At 47.9% G+C, this 25270-nt stretch overlaps 1 protein-coding gene across 6 annotated transcripts in view; it reads right to left on the bottom strand.

Moving 5' to 3' along the window:
• The window catches only part of BCAS3 (BCAS3 microtubule associated cell migration factor), a 562723-nt gene that overhangs the window by 11912 nt on the left and 525541 nt on the right, over positions 1 to 25270 (bottom strand). For 4 of the 6 annotated variants that reach the window (XM_014790917.2, XM_004434813.3, XM_087440868.1 and 1 more), the window contains one exon: positions 11806 to 11973. In XM_014790917.2, the coding sequence (XP_014646403.1) occupies positions 11806 to 11973 (168 nt within the window). Of the gene's footprint in view, positions 1 to 1472; positions 1539 to 11805; positions 11974 to 25270 lie in introns of all 6 variants that reach the window. The other 2 variants (XM_014790915.2, XM_087440870.1) reach the window with 1 other exon arrangement.

Here is a 25270-nt window from a genome sequence, read left to right as displayed (position 1 = left end):
AGAATGCTCACCCCGGGGACAGGCGCGCACACATACAAAAGTTAGTGTGAACCAACCAACCCCAGCATCGCTGACCTGGCTCTAAATAGGAATAATTTTGTGTATTTGTTTCCAAATGGTAAACTTTAGTAATGGGTTTAATTTAGTTTCTTGGTAGCATTAGTGCCAAAGCCATGTGTCTGATGCCTTCATATCAGTGAAGAAGGTTTTAAGGAAACTAACCCAGTTCTTCTTTTTTTTTTTTTTTTGTGAGGAAGATCAGCCCTAAGCTAACATCTGATGCCAATCCTCCTCTTTTTTTTTTGCTGAGGAAGATTGGCCCTGGGCTAACATCCGTGCCCATCTTCCTCTACTTTATATGGGAAGCCACCACAGCATGGCTTGATAAGCAGTGCATCAGTGTGCGCCCGGGATTTGAACCCGCGAACCCCAGGCTGCTGAAGCGGAGCATGTGCACCTAACCACTTGCACCACTGGGCAGGCCCCCAACTAACCCAGTTCTTGGTCCAGTTGTCCTAAGCCAAGCCTAGCAAAGAGAATGGCAGTGGGGCCAAGGTCTTTGTTGCCCTCGTTAGGGTCGGGTCCGTTCTCTGGAACCCACAGTCTGTGGCTGGGAAAGAAGCACAAGTCTCAATTAATTGCTGTGGTGCCGCCTGTCCAGATGAAAAAGCTGGGCGGATGCCGGGTTTGCCTTTGTGCTCTGTTCACAGACTGGCTGCTGGTGCCGGAGCTCTATTCATTATTCAATTCAGCTAGCTCAGACGAGCCTTTCCATTTGCTCCTCCAGGAGGAATAACAAATCTAGAAATGCAATTCCACTTTGGTGTATTAAGATATTGATTTGCCTGTCGAGTGGAAGTGCATTTGTTCTGTCAGCCCTCCTGAGGGTAGGAAGGGGTTAACCAAATGTTTATCACAAGGCTGGCTTCAGAGTTGAAAGTAATGTGATCAGTAATGAATTTTGTGTTACATTAGGTTGTATAAATGGACAGACAAGCGCAGACAACAAGTGGCCAGGAGTCGGGGCTAATCTAATGATGTAAAAATAGAGACAGCACCAATTATACTAGGGGCCAGCTCCAGGCTCCTGCAGGGACTGCAAATGAATAGGTACAAATCAAATTACTCACTAATAGACGCACTACAAGAGGGGCAGTCAATGGTAAATGCATTAGAGCCTAGTGACCTCTCTGCTCTGCACAGCAGAATCCGAAAATTTGACTTCCATCTTAAAAGTGGGGGGCAGGGAGTGAGGTTCTCAAAGAAACTCTTGTTGGGTGAAGAACGGCAACTACTCCCCATCCCAAACCAGTCCGTTGCCAGAAGGTACCTCCTGTCTGAGCTGACCTCTTGCCCTCACTCCCATGCCTCCTGAAGCCTGAGCACCAGGGGGAAGGGGAGCAACCTCTTGCGGGACAAGAAGTGCAGTGGGACAAACTCCTGCGTGAAGGCAAAGACAGGAAGTTACATACCAACACACTTCACAGCCGTGTGTCTCTCAGGGGTGATGGTTTTTACTGCCACGTCAAGGGCTGTGTCTGTATTGAAAATAAAATATTTCTTTAAAGAGGATCACAAGATGGACCTTTATGAAAGCGGCAAGAGCTGAGATCAAAGGAAGTAGATATCAAAATCGGTTTGACCCCTGAGAGCTTTGCAGGGGGTGTTCGTGGTCTGCTCCGAGGCACAGCACATCTAGAGTTTTACATATTTCTCACTAGCCTAACTTGGTATCATCCTTCCATCTTTTCCTCCTCCCCAGTCCTGCCTGCTAAGTGCCTATATTCCTGCCTGCCGTGTGGGGCTGAGAGCAGAGAAGGATGTGAAGGTAAAGGCAGCATCTTGGGTAGCCCCTCAAGGGTTTTCTTCCTCCTCTCGGGCTCCATGGTCTGAAGTTCAAAGCTGCCTGGCAGTGTGGCCGGGCTGCTTAGAGAAGGATCATGGAGACATGCTCAAATGCATGAAGTGGATGCTCATATTCAGCTCTCAGTGGCTTGGAGATGAATAAAGTATGAAACCAAAGAATCTCCAAGCCTTCCAAGGACCCAGTCCATGCCCAGATGGAGGCGGAACCCTGGCAGACTTAGCCCACACTCCCCCAACCCACCCCGAAGGCCAGCACCAGTCACGCACATCAAAGTGGAGACGGCGCGCTGGTCCTGGCCAACTGGAGCCTGGAGGTGATGGGAACATGCTGGTAAAACGAGCACGGGCGGGGCGGGGGGGGGGGCACAGAATGGAAAAAGTCATCCTAAACAAATGAAGCAACTGCATGTTGATTCTCCCCAAACTCAATTAAGTACACAGAGGGGTGGAATTGCAAGCTATGGAGCTACACTAAATAAAACGTGTCGGGGGAAAATCGGGGGAGGTCTGTGAAGCCTGGTGCTGGGGGATTCTGCCAGCAAATTTTAAAACGTCTTATGCAGTGGGCCTGCAGGTCCCTGAGGGCAGGGCGGTGGTTCAAAGAGAAGTGGGCAGGAAGAAATCACCAAATGTTAGAGGTTAGACAGCTGATTCTGGTATGGGTACTCGGAAATGCCCCCTTCTGTTAAATTCAATCAGATTGGCATGGTTTGGCCTCTTGGTACAGTGAAGCTCGGGATTCCCAAAGGGTCAGAGGGTCATTTCCAACTTGCATTTTCTGTGTGTATTTCCTCTGTTACCAGCCATCAAACCTAGGGGGTGGTCCACTTACGCAGACCATCTTCCGAGGAGGCAGAGGGGCAGAGGCAAAAGGGAAAGATAGGTATTTAACCATCCATGACTGTATTTAACTTTGTTCAGATCTCACACCTCACAGAAAGGTCAATGGTTAAAGGTGAATTTTCGTGCAGAGGAGGAAGAACAGAGAGAAATCCTCCCTTTTGTTAACCATTTACCTACATTAATATCTCCAGAGGGGGGCCTTTGTCTGGGGGTCCAACTGCCCTTCCCCACCCTCTTGTCCAAGCCAGTACGTTTTCCACAGGAGTTCCTGCTTCCATGTTGGGGCAACACCTGGAAAGGGCACATTGAAGGTTCACCAATGAGGTCACACTGGCACCTCCTCCTTGTTGATACGAATCAGTGTGCTTTGGTTGAAGAATTCAAAGTAGACTTTGGGCAACTGAGAAATGTGCAGAGGAACTTCTCAGCCCTAAACTTCCATTACAGTTCTGCCTGCGCCTGGGGCTTCCAGCAGCCTTAACAGAGAAGGCTCCTCCCTAAGGGAGGGGAAGGGAGAGGGAAAGAGTGGGGAGGAGAAAGGGGAAGGCAGGGAGAGGAAGAGTTGGGGAGAGAGCCACAGAGACAGAGAGAGAAACTATCTACCTAGAATCAGATTTGAGAACTGGCCAGAAACTAACAAGTGTGTCTTTTAAACACAATAATTTTTCCCTTTGCTCTGGCTGGCTTTCATTTACCTCTCAGGAGCCACAAAAACCCATCCAGTCATTCAACAAACATTAACTGGGGCTCAGCTTGGCTCTCGTCCCAGTGCTGGATGCTGGGCAGGGAGAAGGCTGGTGGTCAGAGGTAACAAAGATGAATTAGACTCGGTCCAAGGAACTGGAATTGGGTTAAGACACGCAGTATGGGCAGTATGGCTGAGGGAGGGGCTGAAGGGACCACCAGAGCTGAGCCTTCCCCCAGTGGCATGTAGAAGGGAACTGGCCATTGCTAGTTAATGGAAAAGGCAACATATACTACTTGTCCAGGGCCCCGTGTCCAGTGAGTAGGTGGTGCAGAAGTTCAGAGGAGAGAGAAAGGATATTTGGCTACGTGGTGAGAGAAAGCGTCACAGAGGAGGTGAGGTTTGAGCTTGGTCTAAAAAGGTAACCGGGCAGAGAGGAAGGGCAGCGGGCCCTTGTACAGCCAGGTGAGCAGGGCAGGGCATGCGCTGGGGATGATGGGATCGTTTTGACAGGTGAGTATGTTTGCATGAAGGTGGTGGCGGTGGTGAAATATGAATGAGGGGCTATTGTGGAAGGGGAAGTGGGAGATCACATTGGAAAGGAAAGTGGGGAAGGCCTGTAAGAGACTTGAAATATCACGGCAAGGAGCCCAGGCTGTAATGCGTGGGCCTGCCTGGCACTTTGTGAGTAGGAAAAGAGAATGACAGAGCAGGCCCTGAAAGTGAGACCCCCCCTTGCTCTCCTGGGGATGCTCTCTCATTTTGAATAAAGGGAGTAACTGAAATACCCTTCTGACCAGGTGAGACTGACAGGATCTTAAGAACTGAAAACTCTTCCTAGAGACCTCATTTTAATCCCACATCTTTTAGTTATGATCTTCCTTTAAGTCCTTCGTTTTTCCTCCTTTGTAAATGGAAGAGAGGAATATCTCCCTGGTAGTGCTGCAACGATTAGAGGACACTGATTAGAGGACACTGATGTGGCTAGAACAGAGTCTGAAGCCAAGAAGCTGTTTGGGAGGCGGTGGCCGTTACTGTTGTTGAGAGGAGTCAATGAGCTGATATATGCAAAGTGCTTAGCACAGCGGTACAGTGGCCAGGACATAATAGGTGCAGTAGGCAAATGTTTACTACATTTCTGGTTTCCCTCTCCCATGGTGTTAGAGAAGAAATTGAACCAAGAATAGGAAAGGAACCTGCCCAAGGTCACTGGCTTCCCTCATTTCTTGATGAGGACTTCCCAACGCCGCAGAAAAGAGAAAACAAACATTCTTCCCAGTGGCAGTAGCTAGGTGCTGGGAACTAAAAGGACTCTCAGATTTGACCTTTCCTACCAGTGGAAAGTAGCTAGGAACAGGCAATCTGACACTGACTGAGACTCAAATAGCAACATCAACAACGCTACCCCTGCTGCAGCCACCCACTGCCCCCCAGTCTCACTGGCAGCAGCTGCTCCCTTCCACCCCAAGCAGGGGTGCTTGTGGCTTGCTCATGGCACTGGGCTCTACGTCTGGCTGCTCCCGTGCCCTTGGGGGCTGACTGTCTTCTCCCCACCGTCAGCAATTATGGCATCTGTTACTGGGGAGTTTGAAGTTTTGTCTTCACATCCTGGAAAGCCCATGACCTGTGGGCAGGGGACCAATCTGGACTTCTGCTTGGTGCCGCTCAGTTAGGTGGGCCCTGGTGGGTAGCTGGGGACAGGAGCCAGAGAGGAACCGACCCGCAGTTCAGCACTGTTGCCTCTTCTAGGGCTTGAATCTCTTTGAGGGTAGGAACCATGTCTTATTTTTTCTTCCCTACAGTGCCCAGCCTAGTGTGGAGACACCAGCAGATGTTTCCACAGAGAGCCTACCTGCCTGCTGCAACCATGGAGAGAATGTGCTGGCCCATTGAGGAGGTCGTTGAGAGAAGGCACCAGAAGCATTTTGTAAAGGCATGGTAGGAGGAAAATTCCATGGCCCGGTTAGGTAAAGCAGAGGAAAGGACCTAAGTGACTGGCTAAGTTGCTTGAATGATAGTGTTCGTCTGAGAGTAGGAATGTCTAAAAGATAAGAGAATTAATTTACTGCACCCATGCCTGCAATTATTGTCACCTGATCATGTGGCACCTTGAGATGGGAGGGGGCTAATATGGCTCCTATCGGAAATGCAGCCTTAGTAAGAAAATGTTCCCAGTCCTCAGCAGTGGGGCAAGCAGGAGTTCCACGGCCCACTGGAAGAGCTAATCCTAGAGGGAGGATAGAGGGTCCGACATACTGGGTGATTTGTTTGGGGTACACATCTGGGCAATTCCAGTAACAACAGCTAACATTTATTGAGAGCTTAATTTCTACAGTCCTGAAATGAAAGATGTTATTAGCACACACGCACAAAAATAGTGCTTTTCATTCATCTTTTGCAAAACGTCGGCAGTCATCAGATATTTGTTAATTAACATATTGACACCTTCCTGTGACCATTTAAAAATTGTGTATGATGTTCAAAATGTGCTTTTCATGTTAAGAAGGAAAAAAGTCATAGCCCTTTCAATAAGTAACAGTAGTTTCTGACAGAAATCTCTGATGAAAATAATGTTACGGGCTTTTCTATTAAGTAATTAATATACATACAGGAAAACTCAGAGGATTTAACAGAATAAACTAGAACGCTGGTTTCCAAACTGTAGATCGCAATTCACTGATGTATTGTGAAATCAATTTACTGGGTCATGTTCGCATTTTTAAAAAAAGAAATAAAATAGAAAGTACTAGAATGCATTGCCTATAATATTGTTTTGTGGAAGTTTTGTATATTTGGGTAAGGAAGTAAATCTATTTCCGACAGAAGGTAAGAGGCAAAGATTGAGCCCACAGTGTGATCCCCAAGAGTAACTGCTTCTAGACTAGAACAGAGTCTGTTAAAGAGACGGTAGACGGAAAAAGATGAAGCCTCTTTCCTACCTTTAGTGCTGTGATTGTAAAGGACAATGAAACAGTGTTCCCAGGACTGCAGGAAGCCACAGTCACAGGGAAGAGACAGTCCCTCTTGAACTTGAGAGCTGACCTAGTGAGCTCTTAGGAGTCAACAGCAGCAAAAGCAGGCCGCCTGCAACAGAGATGTGTCAACAATACTTTAAACAGCCAATCGGTGCCTGTGAATTAGGCCTGGGTTTTTGCTATTAGATGTGGGAGAAAGCAAAAACGAAAGACGAGGTTTAGCTAAAGACTGAAAGAGTTCAAGTCTAAAGAGAAAATGTACTTAATATGTATCCAGGTGTTCATTAAAATTTTTTTTTGTATCAGGTTGTATCTTTACCTAGACATAAAACAATTGGAATAAGTAAATGTTTTGCTTATTTTAAAAATTCTATTTTTCTCAAAAAGGCAATATTGAAAGGAATGTCTGCTAGGCAGGAATTAGTCAAGTTATTTGGGGGGGGGTTGGTGAGAGAGAGAGGAGGGGGCTGTGGGAGACAGCATTCCAGGCAGAAGGAGAAATATGTGCAGAGGCCTGGCAGGCAGAGAGAGCACGTGTGCTTAGGGACCCTCCGGGGAGTTCAGCTTGGCTGGAGCTTGCACAGAGCAGCCAGAGAGGAGTCTGGAGAGAGGGCAGCGGCTGGTCATGAGGGGTTCTGTACACAGTGACATAAGGTGAACCCAGGAGAAGGACAGGGTTGAGGAGAGAGGAGTTCAGTTTTTAGACATGTGGAAAAGTCAGTAGGTGATGAGATAAGTGGTTCTAGAGATCAAGAGAGAAAGCCAACGTGGAAATTATTTGGAAATAGTTTGTGGATAGTAATTGAGGCCACAGAAGCAGAGGAGATTGCCCTGTACTGACTGAGGGAGAAGAAAGAGGGCCAAGACAGGGCCTTGAGAAATACACTTAAGGCCGACAGAGAAGGAAAACCCAGAAAAGGGATTGAGAAGTAGCCAGAGGCAGGAGAAAAACCAGGAGAGTGTGGTGAATCAGGAGCCACAGGGGAGATCTTCAAGATGGCAGGGCGCGGTTCACAGGGCTGGTGTTGAGGTAAAGAGAGTGTCCAGTGGCAACTTTGGGGAGAACAGTTGTTGTGGTTGGGCAGGCTGCGGGCAGGGACTGCTCCTCCTCTGCGGCAGGAGGAGAGGGGAAGGTTGCTGCAGGGACGTTTAGGGTCTGGGTGCATGAAGTCAAGAGATTTCTGGAATGATGACCACCATTTTCTCTCTGAGCGTGAGAGATAAGACGGTGGGGTAAGAGATTTGAAGAGAATAGGGAAGTCTGAAGTACTTTCCACGAAGAAAGGAGGAGACTGATTTCAAGATGATGGACTGAGCACGTGTACCATACTAAATAAATAGCATACTAATTCATACTAAATACATAGCAAAAATGGGGGGAGAATACCTAAAATGAAATATAAACTTAGAGGACTGGAGATCTGTGGAATCTCTAAGAGAATAAAAACAGGCCAGAAGCCACAGCAGCAAGCAGGGCGTGCAGCAGAACTGCTAACATCTAGACGGAATGTAGAATTCATTCACTCGGTAAATAGTTACTGTGTGCCTATCACCTGCCAGACACTGTTCTAGGCCCTGGATTCTGCTGCAGAAGATGAGTGCAAACTGAGAAGAGGAGAAGGGGGCCCTAGGAAAACACAGACAGACCGCCAGGGCTCACTGGCGAGTGGAGTCCATAAAGTTGTAGAGGCACTGATCCGAACAATCGGTGATTTTTCTTCAGCAACCTAAGTGAAGAGCAGAGTTGGACTGACCCGGACTTGGAGTTTTGCTGAATGGGGACAATGGAAGGGTAACAGGGGCAAGGGGCGTGATAATATTAGCAAGAAAGCAATTCAGCCAATTATTTTAGAGCTGGACTTGCAAATCACACATGTGATCTAATTGGACTCATTGGTCAGCAGACCTCATGGAGGACAGAACTAACACCTGCTTCATAGGTTAACCATGTTTTAAAACAGACCTTCTCAAAAGTGCATAGAGATCTTGTTCAAATGCAGGTGCTGATTCAGCAGGGCTGGGTGGGGCCTGAGATTCTGCATTTCTAATCAGCTCCCAGGTTTGGATGGTGCGGCTGGTTTGCAGATCACTCTTTGAATAGTAAGGTTTTAAAAGGTTTTGTTTTACTTTGATTTGCCTTATGGTACAGCTTACCAGTGGGGGGCTGGAGTTTGCTGACTGTTACATTTCCTTTTTCTTTTTTTTTTTTGTGAGGAAGATCAGCCCTGAGCTAACATCCGATGCCAATCCTCCTCTTTTTTGCTGAGGAAGATTGGCCCTGGGCTAACATCTGTGCCCATCTTCCTCTACTTTATATGGGACGCTGCCACAGCATGGCTTGACAAGCGGTGCCTCGGTGCGTGCCCGGGATCCAAACCTGTGAACCCCAGGCCGCCAAAGCGGAGCGCGTGCACTTAACCACTGCGCCGCCGAGCCAGACCCTGACTGTTACATTTTCAGGAATTCTGCTAGCCGACTGACATCATGTTGATAGCCTGAAGTTGGCCATAATGGGACACTTTATTCTATGGAAATGTCCAAATGCTACAATTCAGGGCTTCCCTGCTTCCCTTTGGAGAGCTGGTTGTTAAACATTTACCAGCATATCACTAGCGAAACCTGTATAACAGTGAGGCATGCCATATAATGGGCTTCAGGGTCAGGGGACACGAGAGTGTACTCCACTCAGACCTTGATAAAGGGGCCATCAGGAGGTTGCTCTACTAAACCAAGTGCCTGCTGGAAGGCATTACAGGGACTGATCATCTCTGGTGCCTCAGAGTACCTGACAGAGGCAAACACTGATGTCACCCTATCTGTATGTCCTATGAGCCACCCAGAGAAGCAGGGTTGTGGGAAGAGAGAGAGGGACTGAGAGGCTGCCACAGGCAAAGGGTGACTTGCTGGAAATTCTCATCCACATCGCCCCGTGTTTCCCTGGCTGTCTCTGGGCAGCCGGCCGACTCTGGCCTGGGTGTGCTCGGCTGCCCTTTCAAGGCCCTGGGCTGCACCACCAGGCTGATACTCTACCTGGAGTTGTAAAATGTGAAAAGTGATTCTCAACAACGGCAGAAGGACACGGTTAACTTCCATAATATCTATTTATTGGCCTTTAAAATTGAGGCAGAGTTTTTTAAAAAAATAAAATATACATTTAATATGGTCAAAGAAAACCAAATGAATCCTTTTTGGTGACAGTTTGGGGAGGAAAATGAAATCCTTCTGCTCAAAGAGGGCATCTCCTATTTTCTGACCTGTGGGTCATGCAGTTTTAATTTCCTCTCTCATTTTTTTCTTTTTTAAATTTCATGAACCTGCTTAAGGCCGCAAAGACTCTCCTGAATCCCTCAGCTGTCAGGCAGATGAATCACTGCCAGGTTTGCTCAAGTTCCCCAGCTCTGACCGAATGCACCTTCAGATCTGCCTGCCGAGTGACGCTGAGGTGCTCCAGCCCCTGAAAGGGCAGCTCCTGGGGAGTGAGTCTGGTGACATGAGGCCCAGGTTTATGCGAGCTGGGGCTGCCCAGGGGCCCCACAGATGGAGGGGAGCTGTGTTACGAGTGAGGTTCAGAAAGGGAAACGCTTTCCCCTCTTCAGCCAGCTTCCAAGGAAAATAGGGTTAGAGCCCCACTAAATGGCAGAGCTGCTCCTCATCTCCGGACCCAGGTGGGAGAACAATGGCATGATGGCCTACCATCCACGAGATGGAGGGCTCTATGATGGGGGTGGAGTGGTGGTGTACACGTGTCTGTGCATGTGTGTGCACAAGGGAGTGGGACATGGCTTGCTGTAGCTTCCAAGGTCTGCATCTCCTTTCTTTCCAGGGTAGAAGTGGGTGTGGAGGGGGCTGGTCCTCAGAGGTGGCTGCCTTCTATGGCCCGATAAGACACTGATCTATTTCTAGCCAAACTCCTTCTCTCCCTCTCTTGCATCTATTTGGTTCATTTGCTAATTATTACGCAAGGTCTATGGGCAGGCAGGAAGCTAGGGCTGTGGAGGTAGAGATGAGCATGATACGTCTCTATCTTCTTAGTGTAGGAACAGAAGGACTGAACAGGATGAGGAAGAAGAGAGGGAAAAGCTTAACTGCTAAACCCAAATATCTAAAAGACCTGGAGGAACCGCAGGGAAGTGAGACTGTGTGATAATGTCAGGCATTTCAAGCCCTGCCAGAAATGCTTTGACGCCCTAAATCTTGCTGTCCTGATTCTTGGCCCAGGGTTGTAAGTTTCCCCTCACGGGGATCCTCTGTCCAGGCAGGCACGTGGAGTAGGGAAGGAGCAGTTCCCAGTAAAGAATAATAGTCTTGAGAGGACTCAGGCAAGCAAGAGCGGGAAGGCCTGCAGCCAGGATCTGCTTGACCCTGTACAAAGTTCCTGTTGACCTCAGCGAGCTGGGAAGAGGCCTGCTGGGGCAGTTTTTCTCAGGCAGAAAAGCCGGGTGAGAGCAGTCACTAACAGCCCCGACATCTAGAATGAAGAGGTGATTTGGAAAAAAGGAGCAGCAGGGTGTATTGTAATTGTGTGGAGCTGGAAGGATTGTGGTCTGTCCTAAGTGCATGTGTGTGTGTGTGTGTGTGTGTGTGTGCATGCATATGTACACTGCTTGCCAGGGCAGAGCTCACCCATCATCTAACGATTTCTCTGACTGCTCTATGGACGTGAGAAGCTGCCCCCGTCCCCACTTGCTGGGCCCTCTCAGAGGCAATAGTTCAAGGGCAAAAGGCAGCATAAGAAAAAGTGGTCTGGGGAGCTCAAACCAGCCCTGCCTGCTTCATGCATGCTCCCTCCCAGGCTGGCAGCCCCCACTGATACCTGCCAATTTATAAAGCCTCAAACATGACAGAAGGAGTGCTGCCTTGCCTTACACTCAGTGCCAAAAGGCTGCTGAAAACTTTAGGGACTCCATGGGCCGGCTCCGTGGCTTAGCGGTTAAGTGCGCGCGCTCTGATGCTGGCGGCCCGGGTTCGGATCCCGGGCACGCCCCAAGGCACCACTTCTCCGTCCAATGCGAGGCCGAGTCCCATGTACAGCAACTAGAAGGATGTGAACCTATGACATACAACTGTCTACTGGGGCTTTGGGGGGAAAAAAATGAATAAATAAAATCTTTAAAAAAAAAAAAAAACTTTAGGGACTCCAAAGTTGTCCCTTCCCTGGGGAAGGTGTCCTTCTAGGAGCCACTTATACAATACAACTGTGTTCATCACAGCATTTTTGTATGCATTATTCCATGTAGAAGGGGTCAGTTCCACTGGGAACTCCCCTTTACACAGGGTTTCTCAATTCCAGAGGCTTCCAAAATGGACAGCAATCAGAGTGCTAACTAGAGAAACAAATGGTTAAAACAAACAAACACCCTGTCCCACCAAAGAAGCTCCACACCAGCAGGTGCCAGTCACAACCACGTCAGGCTACAAGTGTGACGCCACCTTTACCTGTTCCGGATCCCACAACATCCCGGCTTGGCGACTCGGCCATGGCGTCCGCGAGCCGCTCCCGCAGGCCCTCCTCCGTGTGCTCCATGGAGGACATGTGTCGCAGCCCAAAGCCCTCCGGCCAGCTCCCACACACCTCCAGCAGGGTCACGCTCCGGTCAAAGGTACCTGCAGCACACATGGGGCATCTGACATTGAGTCCATGCGTTCAGAGAGCAGGCCGCTCTTTCTGTCCACCTACCACAAACCTCCTCCCCGCCCAGGGTCCATTCTAGCTCTTCTACAGGATGGATGAGGGAGACAACATCACGAAACAGGGCAGAAGGAAACAGCTCACACCACTGGATCAGAGAGTGTAGACCTCTGGAAAATGACCTCCACGTCTTTGGACTAGTGGTTTGTAAACTGTGTTCTGAGGAGCTACAGGGTTCCTCTGAAGGCTTCAGACACTGCGTCCAGAACTAAGTCAAGGGCAGAGAACCTCCTTCCCGGGTTCAAGCAAAACATCTCTATTTTTCTCTGTTGGACACAATAGGGCTTCACCTAAAAATTCATTTTAGAAAGGGGTTACATAGCTTACATTTTTTAAAAAAAGCTTTCTAAATCACTACATCCTATAATCTACACCAAACCTCTTCATTTTACATTTGAAGCTGAGAGAAGTTATGGCCCAAGAGCCAACAGCAAGTTTGTGGCAGACTTGGTTTAAGAACTCAGATCTCCAGAAGCCTCAGTCTAGAACTCATTTAGCTCCAACCACATACAGTCTGCCAGCTGCCCATGGACAAGTGCACAACCAGGGCACCATTTTGGGGATGCCAGCAATAGAGCTGCGCGATAGCATCTTCAGCAAAGATCTTTCCTTAATCTGAAGCTGCTCCTCAATTCCAAAAAGTACATGGTGCTCTGCTGAATGCTAAGATTAGATTTTACATGCAAGATCACTTCAAAGCCTAAATTTAAATTATTCTACTTTGTTATACAGCAAGTCTTCTGTGAAAGCTTATTTCATCCACACTCTCTTGGAAGGAGATTATGGTCATGCTCTGTTGCTTTAAGCACATACCATTTCCCCAGCGATTAGGTAACGGAATCCACTGCATTTATTGGGCTTGGTTCCTGCCAGGACCAGGAAGATGGGGAAAAAATGCAAATGCCAGTGTTTCCCAAAGTTAAAAGTACACGCAACACACACTCTTTATCAGGCCTTGCTGCTCCTCTTTGATCAGCCGTCAGAAACTATCTTCTCTAGGCAGTCAGGACTGGGCAGCATCAGCACACACTCTCTGCCAATGACAGGTGGTAATAGAGAGGGTGCGAGCCCCAGCCCCGGCAGGCGGCCCTGCCTCTGATAATGGCCAAAGCATTGAGGTGATAACCGTTAGTAAACACTCCGACAGCCGGTGACTCCATACATCAGCAAAGAGGGCCAGATAATCCTGAGCTCTCCTGACCAGACAAAGGCCCCTGGCCAGCCCGCTGGGATTTATATGTGTGGCAAGGGTCACTACTGGCTCCTGAATGTCATCAGCCAAGTTTGGCTTTGATTTATCTCTTGCCTAATTGTAGGCTAGATTCCCAGTGCTGGGAGAATGGGCAGCATCTATAAATGCATCTCCCCAAGAAGAGGCCCGCCTTGGGAGTTGGTTGTTGGGGATCAGCTTGTTGGGTAGGACTCAGGAGTGGGGAGCTGCCCTATACCACCTTCTCTCTCCATCAAGTAGGGTCAGGATGTGGGTCTGGGGAGTGAGGCGCTGGACAGCAGGGGTGGGGTGCCCTGAGTGTCAGCATTCCTCCAAGGGCCTGAACTGTGTTGGAGTCATGCACTGGTAGTGCCAAGCCCAGAGCCAACACTCAAGCAGCATTAGCAACAACCCGAAGGTGTCAGTCCCCAAGGACATGCATAAGTTATATTTTTGATTCTATGACCCACTCACTAAGTAAGGTTAGGCAAGTCCCTCTATCTCCTTTTCCCATCTTTGAAGTGGAACTAATAACTCTTTTCCCTGTGTCAAAGGAGTGAAGAGATTAAGTGAGGTTCCTGCCAGGAGTCTATGCTCTCCTCTCTGCTGCTCCACTCTTAGCTGACAAGATCAAGAGCTAAAGCATCATTGTTTCCCTGAAGGGTCTGCCTGGGACATCTATGCTTAGTGATTTCCAGAAGAGGGATTAACAACAATAAAACATGGGCACTCCTCCTCCCCATACACTCAGGGCTGGGGTGGCAGCTTTCTTATGGACAGAGACGTCCCAGAGCCTGGGGAGGGGAAGGGAATGACAATTCTCCTCACTTCCCAGGAGCAGGGTGCCTGCCTCTAGGAAGGCGCTCCGTCAGTGTTTGTGCTGACTGCGCCTAGAGGTCAGGGCAGATAAGCTGATAGCAGGGCCAAGAGGAATATCAGAAGCTAAATCAGGAAGAAAACAAAACAACCCAGCAAGATGTGATAGCAAGAAGGGTGCAGGTAAGAGGGAGCGCCCGTCCATCACAGAGGGGAAATGCCAGAGGAGTATGCAATATTTTAAGTGACAAAGCAACAGTATTCAGGAAACAAGAATCATGAACTAGTGGAGAATGGAAATAGGCCTGGATGAAATATCGGCTCCAACACATACTAGCCTGCATGGCTCTGGGCAAGTTCTTTACCTTTCTGAGCCTCTGATTCCTCATCCATGAAAATGGAAAAACAGTACAATCCTACAGGGCTGTTGTGAGGATTGCATTAGATAAATGTAAAAGCACCTGGCACATAGTGAGTGCTCGCACATAATGGGTGTGCTCATGTATATGTTAATAACAGATATGTATTACTTTACACCACTTGAAGCATCCTCATAAATTTTGATGATCACAATGATCCTGAGAGGTAGTACAGGTACCACTCCAATGTATGGGAGAGGAGCTGGGAGCTCAGAGAGATGAAGTGACATGCTCAAAGTCTCTAAGTGACAGATCTGGAACACCCGCTCCCTAATTCTTAGCTTGGAGCTCATGCTCTCAGCTCACACAGTGCTTCCCTTAGCTGCATCTTGCAGTGGAGAACTGTTAAATGGAGAAATCACCTTTATCTTTCCTAACTTGTTCTGAGAACTCCTGTCACCTTCAAACAATGCCTTTTAAAAATCGTTCCCATGCCCAACCAGCCCAAGTTCCTTGGAGTATCATGCTAATGCTGATGAGTCATCCGGCTATCGGATGGCACACAAGAGAAAAAAAAAATTGATGGAAGATCTAATCTGTTCTCTCATCATGAGAACTGCTAGGAAGTTGGGGGTAGGAGGTTGAGGATACAGTGTTCAGCAAAGGAGCATTCAATGGTTTCTACAGTCCTGAGAAGTCACAGGGAGGATACAACAGTGGTCCTGCTTATCGTGCTAGAAGGAGTCCCAACAGAGGCTCTGCAATGCCCCCTTCCTTGTCCTTCCCGTCCATCTCTCCCAGTGCAGATGAGGACAGCAAAGGAACTCATGGAGTCTCCCAGTCCTGGAGGGAGAGAAGGGCTGCAGGTGTGTGCATGTCAGCAGTGCGTGGGGTTAGGAGGCCAAGCCCTTGGAGGGTGAGGTCACCTCTGGGTTCTTAGGAAACTGCACATCTTGTCAGCGTTGTCGACACAGCTATCACTCATCTGGCTGGCCCAGAGACACTCCATCAGATGGGCTGGCCCTTTGAGTCCCATTACGGGAGAAAGGGTCAGTTTCAAGGGAGAGAAGACACTTAGTGCAGGCTGTTTGCAAAGTACAAAATATGCGTACTTAGCGACAAAGATCTCTTACTGAAGCAATGCTCTGCTGTTTACAAAGCCCTCTCACGTTGTTCAGTTAACTCACACATTCATCAAATATTGATTAGTGTCCACTATGATATGAGTCAGGCACTGTACTGAGGCACAGGGATACAGGATGAGCCAAAAAAAAAGATGCTCATGATCCTTCACAAAACTTTGGGAAGCAGCAATTGTCACCATTTTACAGATTTATGTTTTACTGAGGCTGAAGGAGGTGAGGTAACTTAAAGTCACTGGTTTTCAGTGTAATAGTCTTCCTGTGACACCTGCTGGGAATCCCTTCCTCTGGGCTGCCTCCCACCCTGCTATTCTTTGGACACCATTTTCTAAGATTCGGTTCAAGTCTCACCTGCTCAATGACACCTTGACTGACTACCCAAGGTACAATGAGCAGTCTTCTATAAACTCTGATTGTACGGAAGGTTCTTCACCTTTTGGGGTGAAGCTGATAAAAGCTATGAACTTACCCCAAAAATGTGTGTTTGCACACGTAAAATTACGTAAGCAACTTCAGAGTATTTATGGATGCCTCTGAAGCCCATCCTTGGAGCCCAGGTTAATTAGATCAGTCTCAGCATTATTCCTATGCTGCCTTATAATATTCTGATGATCTGCTTTCCAACCTAGTTTAGAAGCTCCTTGAGGGCATGAATTCTTCCATAATAGTAATAGCACAGGACTTTGCACATTGTGCTTGCTCAAACCATGTTTGTTTATTGACTGATTATAACCATCTGAGAAATTTGACAGTCACTTCAGAATCAAAACCCTTTAGGTGGGGTCCCAGAGCCTAAACGTAGGTCCAGGATTGGGAGGAATGAGATAGAGGTAGGCAGAAAAGGGAGCTAAAATTAAATAAGAGGAAGGAAGAAGATAGTGAGCAGAAAACAATGTCACAATATCACTCTACTGCCTTCTGTGCACTTACTCAGATTTGAGATTCTGAGAACTGGAAGAACCAAAACAATCTGCCTGGGATGGCATAGAGAGCTGGTCTAATACAGGTGAGCCTCCCGAACCCTGCTTGCCAGCTTGGCATCCTGTGTTACACTCTCTCCCCAGAGGAGAAATGGGTCAGGTTCTTGGGTTTCACAAACCCATTAACGGCATGCTGTGACAGCTGGTAAGCCGGCAGCTCCTGGGGAGGATAGGGGAACACGTGCTCTGCCTTTCGTGTACCATTGTTGAGGGGCAAGGAAGCCCCGGGGGTGGAGGTGGCGTGGGGGGAGGTGGGATGTTCCTCTGAGCTGATAATGTCTAATCACACCCTTGCTATTTAGGAGACTGTGGCACAGCCTCTACTTTGCATCAGTTAGGTTCGGTGCAGGATTTGGAGTTTGCTGAGAGCCCGTTGATCAGATTTCCAGCCACCAGGGAAGCCAGGAACACCAACAGCAAAACCTGTCATTAAACAATGCTCTTCAAGACATAAGCCCTTCCGAGTGAGAGCTTATGATACTAATGATGCCCAGGATAACTATCAAATGATCCTGGGCATGATGAAGGCAACCATTGGAGAGCCTCCTTGCCCACTCTCCAAACTGGCTCACCAGACTGAGCTTCGGACTAATGCTGTGGAGAGAGCTCCTTTCTCTACACTATGGTTTGGTTCATATAAGCACAGGCTGACTTAGGTTTACCTGGTCACTGGATGTGTCCACAGGCATATTTTACTATGTCAATATGCACTCTGTCATGACTAATAGAGATTGGTTCACTGTGGGAGGGAAGGTAGGGTGAGACACTATGAGGATCCCATCTATCCCTCTCAATCCCACACCCCACAGACGTGGTACAGAGCAAAAGGCCTAGACTCCAGCAATCTTTTATGACTCAGATTATCTAATGCTCACCAAACTTGTGACAATGTACCGTGTTCATCCCATATTCACCCATTTGGCTGTGGGGTTTGGATTTGGGGATTAGGTCATTTTTAAAGGATCTACTGCTCCAGTTCAGAAGTGAACTGAGCAAGAGAAAGGAAAGGTACCAGCAAAGCAAAGAAATGCCTTAGCTAATGTTGGCAAGCCAGGAGATGCTGATGGGCCAGATGTGGTGATGGCATGCACATCTGTTCTCAGAGGCCCTTGGGGCCACTGGTGGGCAGGGATTATTCATTGTTCATCAGAGGTCCATGCACAGACTGCCATGTGGCCAACAGATCAAAGGGTCCTGAGCCAGGGCAGAGGAGTTCTACAGTAATTGAGACACCAAAAATTTCCTTGCAATGTAACATAGAGTAGTCGTTTTGACAATGAGGCTACTTTCACAACTGCAATACATGATCACAACTCATACTTTAAAAGTTAGAATAGAGATTACAAATCAAGACATCTGGGTTATAAGTGGTATTCTCTAATTAATTATTCTGGTTACTCTGGGTCTTAATTTCCCCACTTGGAGAATAAATGACTGACTCCCATTTAAGGGCTACATGACATTGGCACTAATAGTTTCAATGTAATTAACAATAATACACTAACAGAGTAATGGTGAAATGATGTTTGAGGTATCCTAGGGTAAAAGGTACCAAATTTCATTTTCTATGAACCAGATAACATAACCAAGCAGTCACATCATAAGAGTCTTTTTTTTTTAACTTAATTAAAAGCATATGGGAAGCATAAGATCTGGGTTCAAATGCCATCTCCTGTTATGTTCTCACTGTAGGACCTCGGGAAAGTCATTTAGCCTCTCTGAACCTTGGTTTCCTCACCCTCTGTAGTGGGCTGAATCTAGTCCACCCAAAAGATATGTCCATCTCAGAATGTGACCTTATTTGGAAACAGGGTCTTTGCAGATGTAATTAAGGATCTCAAGATGTGAGCATCCTAGATTTAGGATGGGTCCTAAATCCAATGACTGGTATCCTTAAAAGAGAAAAGAGAGGAGGATCATAGACACAGAGGGAAGAAGGCCATGTGAAGACAGAGGCAGACTAGACTTATGCTGTGACAAGCTGCAGAACACCAGGAGCCACCAGAAGCTGGAAGAGGCAAGGAAGGATACTTCCCTGAAGCCTTTGGAGGGAGCGTGACTCTGCTGACACCTTGATTTTGAACTTCTGGCCTCCAGAAATATGAGAGAATAAATTTCTGTTGTCTTAAGTCACCAAGTTTGTGGTTATTTGTTACAGTAGCCCTAGGAAAATAATACACCTATGAAATAGGGAAGTAAATATTTGCCTTCTAGGGCTGTGGTGAGCATCAGATCAGATAGCACATGAAAGAGTACTTTGTAAACTGCACAGGGCCACTCAAACTTAGAGGACTACCCCGGGGCTCTGCGAGCAGCTCTTCTGAGGGGCAGTGGGATTCTGTGAAAGGCTTAGAAAGTGAAGAAAGTGATTGAGGACACCTCTAGACAAGCAGCTAGAGGAGCAATTCTGGATGAGGAACAGTCACATCAGCTCCTAGTCTGGGCAACTCCCTTATTAAAGCTGAGTGGCTCTGCGTCGTTACACAGCAAGGGCCTTTGATGCGCAGTCACAGTATCTAAGGGGGTATGTGTCCCCCACTTCTCTGAGGATGCCTCCAGGGGGCACAGGGGAGCAGGGGAAGTAGGCTGTTAGCTCTGAGGTTAGGTCCCTTATATCCCCTGCTCTCCCCACATCTGAGGGTGAGGATAGGACGTCTCAGCTCCCTAAACTGTTTAATGAACAAACAGAATCATACTCAACATGGGTAAGGATGAAATGAGACAGGAGTATTACTAGTATAAACTATATGAAGGGCAATTTGGCAATATGTATTAAGAGCCTTTTAAAAACATGCCTAACTACTGACCTAGAGATACCACTTCCAAAAATCTAGCCCAAATCAATAACCTAAGATGTCAACAAACCTTCATGCATGAAGATGCTCATTGTCACCTTAACATAGCCGTACACCAGGGTATTTGTTAAATAAATTATACTTCATTCTTGCAGGAGAATATTAGGTAGTCATGAAAAATGATGTTTATAACAGGGGAAATTCTTTAAGAGCTAATGTTAAATTAAAAAAGAAAAACAAAATTGTACAGTTAGTATGACTAAGCAATGCAAAGGAAGCATAGAAAAACATTTTAAATGATTCATAACCAAATGTTAAGCATGGTTGCCTCTGAGTAGTTGGGCAATAGGGCACTCTTCCATTACTTTATACCTTTCTACATGTGTCCTATAACTTTTGTAATCAGTATAAAACTAACAAACAAACAAAAAAACACTAACAAAAAGTTGAGAGAGAAGAAAACGCCCTGTGACAGTAGCACTCCTGCCGGGACCTAGACAGTAGGTCCGTGAGGAGCATTTGAGGGGAGGGCCTGCCTTTGGTGAGTTGCCTCCACGCTGTGCTTGGTCCTGACTCAGCTGGGGCAGGTGAGCCTGCAGCTCCACGGCTCGTGTTGGACTCTTCTCCCAGGGGCCGTGGCTGGCTACACGCAATGTTGACTCATTCCTGTGTACATGTGACAGATTTCTTTTTAATTCGTTATCAGAAATGTGCACCAACTTGTGGGTGAAAAATGGCAGAAACAATTCCACCTCTGTACAGATTTTACACATCAGATCAGACAGGGCCAGAAGAACAACTCTGGGAGAAGCAGATTTTTAAATCAAGTCCCTTTACCTGTCACTTTGTCCCCACCCTGTACCCCTCCCCACAGCCCCACTATCCTTTGGATAAACAGGAGACAGCTCCCTGGGAGACACCCTTTCATGCTTGTCAAGGAATGTCTGAGTCCCTCACACATCATTAGGTCACTCAGCAGGACCCCTGCCTTTTGCCTGGGAGCCCAAGAGATCAGTCATCACTGCAGGTCCCAGGAAGGAGAATCCCTTAGAATCTGGTGGCTCCACAGTCAGACCAGACCTGGAAGTGCCTCAGAGAACAAGAGAGCTTTCCAAGTCAGGCTGACACGGGCATTTCCCAGACAGGATCCCAGAGACCCTTTCCTCCTCTGCTTTAAATCGGGCACCGTCAAGAATTCTACTCCTCCAAGCAGGAAGAGAAGAATCATTTTGCAGCCAGACTGCAATGAAAATATCCCCTTCAGGATGCTCTCGCCTGCTTCCGAGGGTGGAGAGACAATGTACACAGAGCACCTTGTTAACGGATTCCTACAGCCAGGCTCAGAATATACAGCGAGACAAACTGTATCCTCGGAAACCTAACAACTCCTTGGATGGAAAAACTTCATGGAACTGTATCTCGCAGACAAGTAAGCACACAAACTGGGTTTTCTAGGACAGTCCTGATTCCAAATAATTAGTTCTGTGATCAGATCAGATATCATGAAAGGAAAGAGAACGTTTGAGAGTGTCTATTTTGTGCCAGGCATAGCCCCTTACATATGTTACCTCACTGAAATCACCCCAGCAAGTCTATGAGGTTGGTGCTAATATACCCATTTTACAGATCAAGAAACTGAGGCAGAGAGAAGTAAAATTTTAGCTCAAGATGACAATATCAAGGGCACAGTCAGGATTCTGATTCTACATCATTGGGCTCCAAAGCCTATACTTTCCCCACTAAAATCCACGTTGAATTTGTATTTTGAAAATAGGGCTGCAGCACAAGTAGGGGGGTTTTCAGCTCAGTCTTCCTATTCCAGAATTTTAAAGTGGTTCTTGCACTTGGGCATTGCGGGGGGCAGGGGCAACAACCCCACTAAAATCCTGTGTGTGTCTTAAACGAGATTTCAGTACTCCAAAAGTAAGCCAAATTTGAGGTTTTCAACTAAGAACTTTGAAGCCTGAAACCTGGGGCTAAGAAGTCCTCTGTTTTTATTAATTAAAATTAGAAGATGTTTCAAAACCATCAGATTTATCGCAACTGGATTTCAGATGTGAAACCCAATATACACACAGACATGTGCATGGCTTGTCCTTTTTTTTTTTTTTTTTTTGGTGAGGAAGATTGGCCCTGAGCTAACATCTGCTGCCAATCTTCCACTTTTTGCTTCAGGAAGATTGTCCCTGAGCTAACATTTGTGCCAGCCTTCCTCTATTTTGTATGTGGGATGCCACCACGGCATGGCTTGATGAGCAGTGTGTAGGTCCGCGCCAGGGATCTGAACCCACGAACTCCGGGCCGCCAAAGTGGAGCGCGCAAACTTAACCACTACGCCACTGGGCCAGCCCCCTTCTGGGTTATTTTTGATCCTCCCTGAGGATCTGCATTTCCTCAGATGAGACCTCACTGCTTCCCAGGCTGGTGGAGGTATGGAGGCCCAACTCTGCAGGCCTGGACCCCTGCTGGCCTCAGGAATTTCAAAGGCCAGGGAGGGATGGGTGGGCAAACTGGCTCCCACTGCCTTCCGCTCCTCGAAGTCCCCAGGGCAGCAGCTGTGGGGAAAGGAAGGGAGAAACTCATGCTGCACTGAAGGGGGGTCCGGGATGTGCCTGGGGGTTCTGGAGTTGACTGGATTGACATCCTGCCTATTTTTGGCTTTGTTATTTTGGTAGTCACCTAACTGTGTGGGCTTTAAAGTGGTGCTCCCAGCTTGGGCAATAAGCATTTCCATTTGTAGTGTGTGGTCAGCCTTCCACCTCTCTCTGCCGTCAAAACCCATCAGCTCTCACTCCAAGGGGCAAACCTGAACCAGATTTTCTGCCGCAGGGGTCTTGGGATGAAGATCTGGGCCTGGCCTGCCATTCTGACACGGGGTATATTACATAACAGGATCTCTACTTTCCAGGCCCTTACAACGAAGCTGTTCAGCAAAGACCTGGCCTCAGGGCCTGAGAAGAGCAAGATGAGAAACAGCAGTTTGGACAATGGGGGACACCCACTGGAGCTGGGTGGCTGGGGACAGTTTCCATCAGCCGTGGAGGTCTGAGGTTGGTGGGCGACATTCCATGGGGGTGTGGGGGGCTCTGAGCACAAACACAAAGGCAGGGATGTTCCTCACGCAGGGACAGTGAGTCGAGTCCACTGGAGCAGGAGGTCTCTCACGGAGAATAATACCTCACATTGTTTCACAGAATCTCTGTGTATTTTCACATAATTAATTCATTTTGATTGTGGGATCACAGCAATTTGTACCATAGGCACGACAGACACTGTTGACTCCATTTTATAGATGATGATACTGAGGTTCAGGGTGGACAAACAATTTGCCTCAGCCACCTTAGTTTCTTGCCTCACAGGGCAGTTGTGGAACCATCTGTGAAGGTCCTCAGTGAACAAACTAACACACTACAGAAATATCATGGCCGCCTGAGGTGGGCGCGGCAGCGGGATCGCGGGCTGCAGTGGTGATTTACCTTGCTGAAAACTTGACTAGTGCTTGCTCAGGCCCCTTGTCCTACAGGGACTTCCTTGACTTTCGGCCTCATTTCCTGGTCTTGCAGCCTGTGGGGGTGGGGTGGGGCTCAGCTTGGTATATCTTGAATTGATCGCACAAGGTGTGTTTGGGACTTGTTCCACACATAAACAGTGGGGTGCCTGGGAACTGTCATTTCCTGTCTTGACATGTCGAAGTATTTGTTCAGCCTTGGCCGGTCACACTGACTCAGCAGCCCAGGCATGGAAACCAGGGAGGATGGAAGGAAAAGCTGAGAAGCTACAGGAACACACAGGGGGAGCAATGAGGCGTAGAAATCTTAACAATGACAATAATCCCTTCACTGAACACTGCTTTGCCCTTTATAAGGTGCTTTCACAGGCCCTTTCCCCCTTAATCCTCACAACACCCCTAGGGAGGAAGGCAAGGCAACTGTTACCAGTCCCCCTGTCACTGCTGAGGAAGTAAGTGCAGGGAGTTAAGTGAGGGGCAGAGCCTGGATTGGAGAACCTAATCCTGCGCTCTACACCTTCGCTACTCAAAGTGTGGGCCGCCGGCCAGCAGCAGCAGCAGCACCTGGAAGCCTGTTAGAAATGTGCCTCTCAGGCCGGCCCCAGACTTAATAAATCAGAATCTGCATGTACATCAGATCACCAGGGGGCTGTGTGCACACTCAAGTCGGAGAGTGCTGCTTACACGGCACTCCCCTGACCCCGTCCTGTCCTTCAGAGCATTTTTCAGCTGTTGGTCCCTCAGAGTACATGTATCTGGTTCTATTGACTCATTTAAAGACAAGGAAATTGAGGCCGAGGGAGGGGACAGGCCTGTGACAGAAGCAGGACAGAACCTTGGTCTTGCAAATCAGTCCTGAGTCCATCACATCCAGTGATTTTATCCAGCTGACATTCAACGGCTGTCTGCCTTCCCTTTCCTCCTCCCTCCCCACCCCACGGTTCAACCCTCAAACGCCCTCAGCTGCCCATCCCTCGGCCTCTCCCCTCAGTTCCAGCCTTGCGTTAAGTGTTAACAAAAGTTCTAGGGCTTGGGGTTAACACTCTATTAAAGCAAACAGAGAAGTTCATACCTCCTGCTAACAGCCCAGGAGCCAGTCGGAGTGTGGGGCACTTGGCGGCCTTCTCTGCGGAGCTAGGGTTGTCTCTGCCCTTTCGCCTCTGGTTGTACTGCCTACAGGAGAGGGCTGGGGAATCCTTGCTTGCTGTGAAGGAGACTCTACATAGGCTTCAGAAAATGCTCACTTCATTAGGAAGTGTGAAAATGCCCCAATAAGTGTGTTAATCTGGTAATGATTTCCCCTCCACGCATTGGCCTTGCTGTGTGCCAAATCTAGCGCCTGTGGGGAAAGCGATTCCTAGGCCGTGGCTGGAGCCTGGGGCCAGGATTGCCCCCACTTCTACTCCACTGAGGCCAATCAGGATGTTACTCATTTCCGGAGCTGAGAAGCAAGTTCAAAAAGGCCAGTGGAGCCTCCTCTACCCTCCCTGGGTAAGAAGTGCCAATCCCTCCCAGGAGGAGGAAACAACATACGTTGTTTCTCCCACACTCATGCAAGGTTTACAGAGTCAGCCCAGAACGAGTGTGCTTGTGTGTGTGCAGAAACCTATCTTTTTATCTTTGGACCTAGGGTACATAATGGATTAGAGGAAGATCAGAGTCATCCATACGGAGAGAGAGAGAGAAAAGCCAAGGCGCCATGGGGCCTGGAGACATTACGCTACTATGTCAGACAGACACGGACCTGTCATCTAACCCTGAGTTAGGGGTAACAGCTGAAGGAAAGAATTAATTTCTCATTGTGCTTCATTTGAGCTTTAGAAAGGCCTTTAGGGTTGAAAAGCTGCTAGAATAGCGTTCCCATATTCCTCAGACTATTAAAAAAGAAAAAAGTAAATAAATAAAACACAAGCCACGTTTGTTGTAGAAACATCTACCAAACAGCTCAATGAACTTGCAAATTCACCAAATCTCTCCTGGGCAGTCACTAACCCTTTCTGGGTCTCCCTTTAAAAAGAAGAGGCCTGAATATGAGCTCCGTAATCTTCTAATGTAGGAAGTGACTCGCCTGCTCTCAAGATCCAAAACCGGTGGTGGTACCCTTTACTGGGTGAACCATCCCTTCTCCGTCCCGCGGTGTCCACCTTCAAGCCCAGCAGCAGTTGCCTGTACCTCTGACTCAAGATGCAATCTCTTCATTTAGCACCTTCTTATATCTCATTTTTTAAACCACCGTGGGATGAGGGTGGGGGGCAGATTCTTGGGACAGATGAGGTGGTTATAAGGTCACTGAGCTCTCCGTTGGTAGAAAGAGCACTGGGTTAAGAGTGGGAAATGCTCTGGTAGGTTCTAGCTGTGTGACCTTGTGCAAGTCACTTAACTTCCTGGAACATCAGTTTTCT

This window comes from Ceratotherium simum, chromosome 16, assembly GCF_057802395.1.
Source record: "Ceratotherium simum simum isolate JZ-2026a chromosome 16, ASM5780239v1, whole genome shotgun sequence".
Classification (NCBI taxonomy): domain Eukaryota; kingdom Metazoa; phylum Chordata; class Mammalia; order Perissodactyla; family Rhinocerotidae; genus Ceratotherium; species Ceratotherium simum.
Note: the sequence above shows the minus strand (reverse complement) of the source record. Positions and strands in the feature narration are given on the sequence as shown.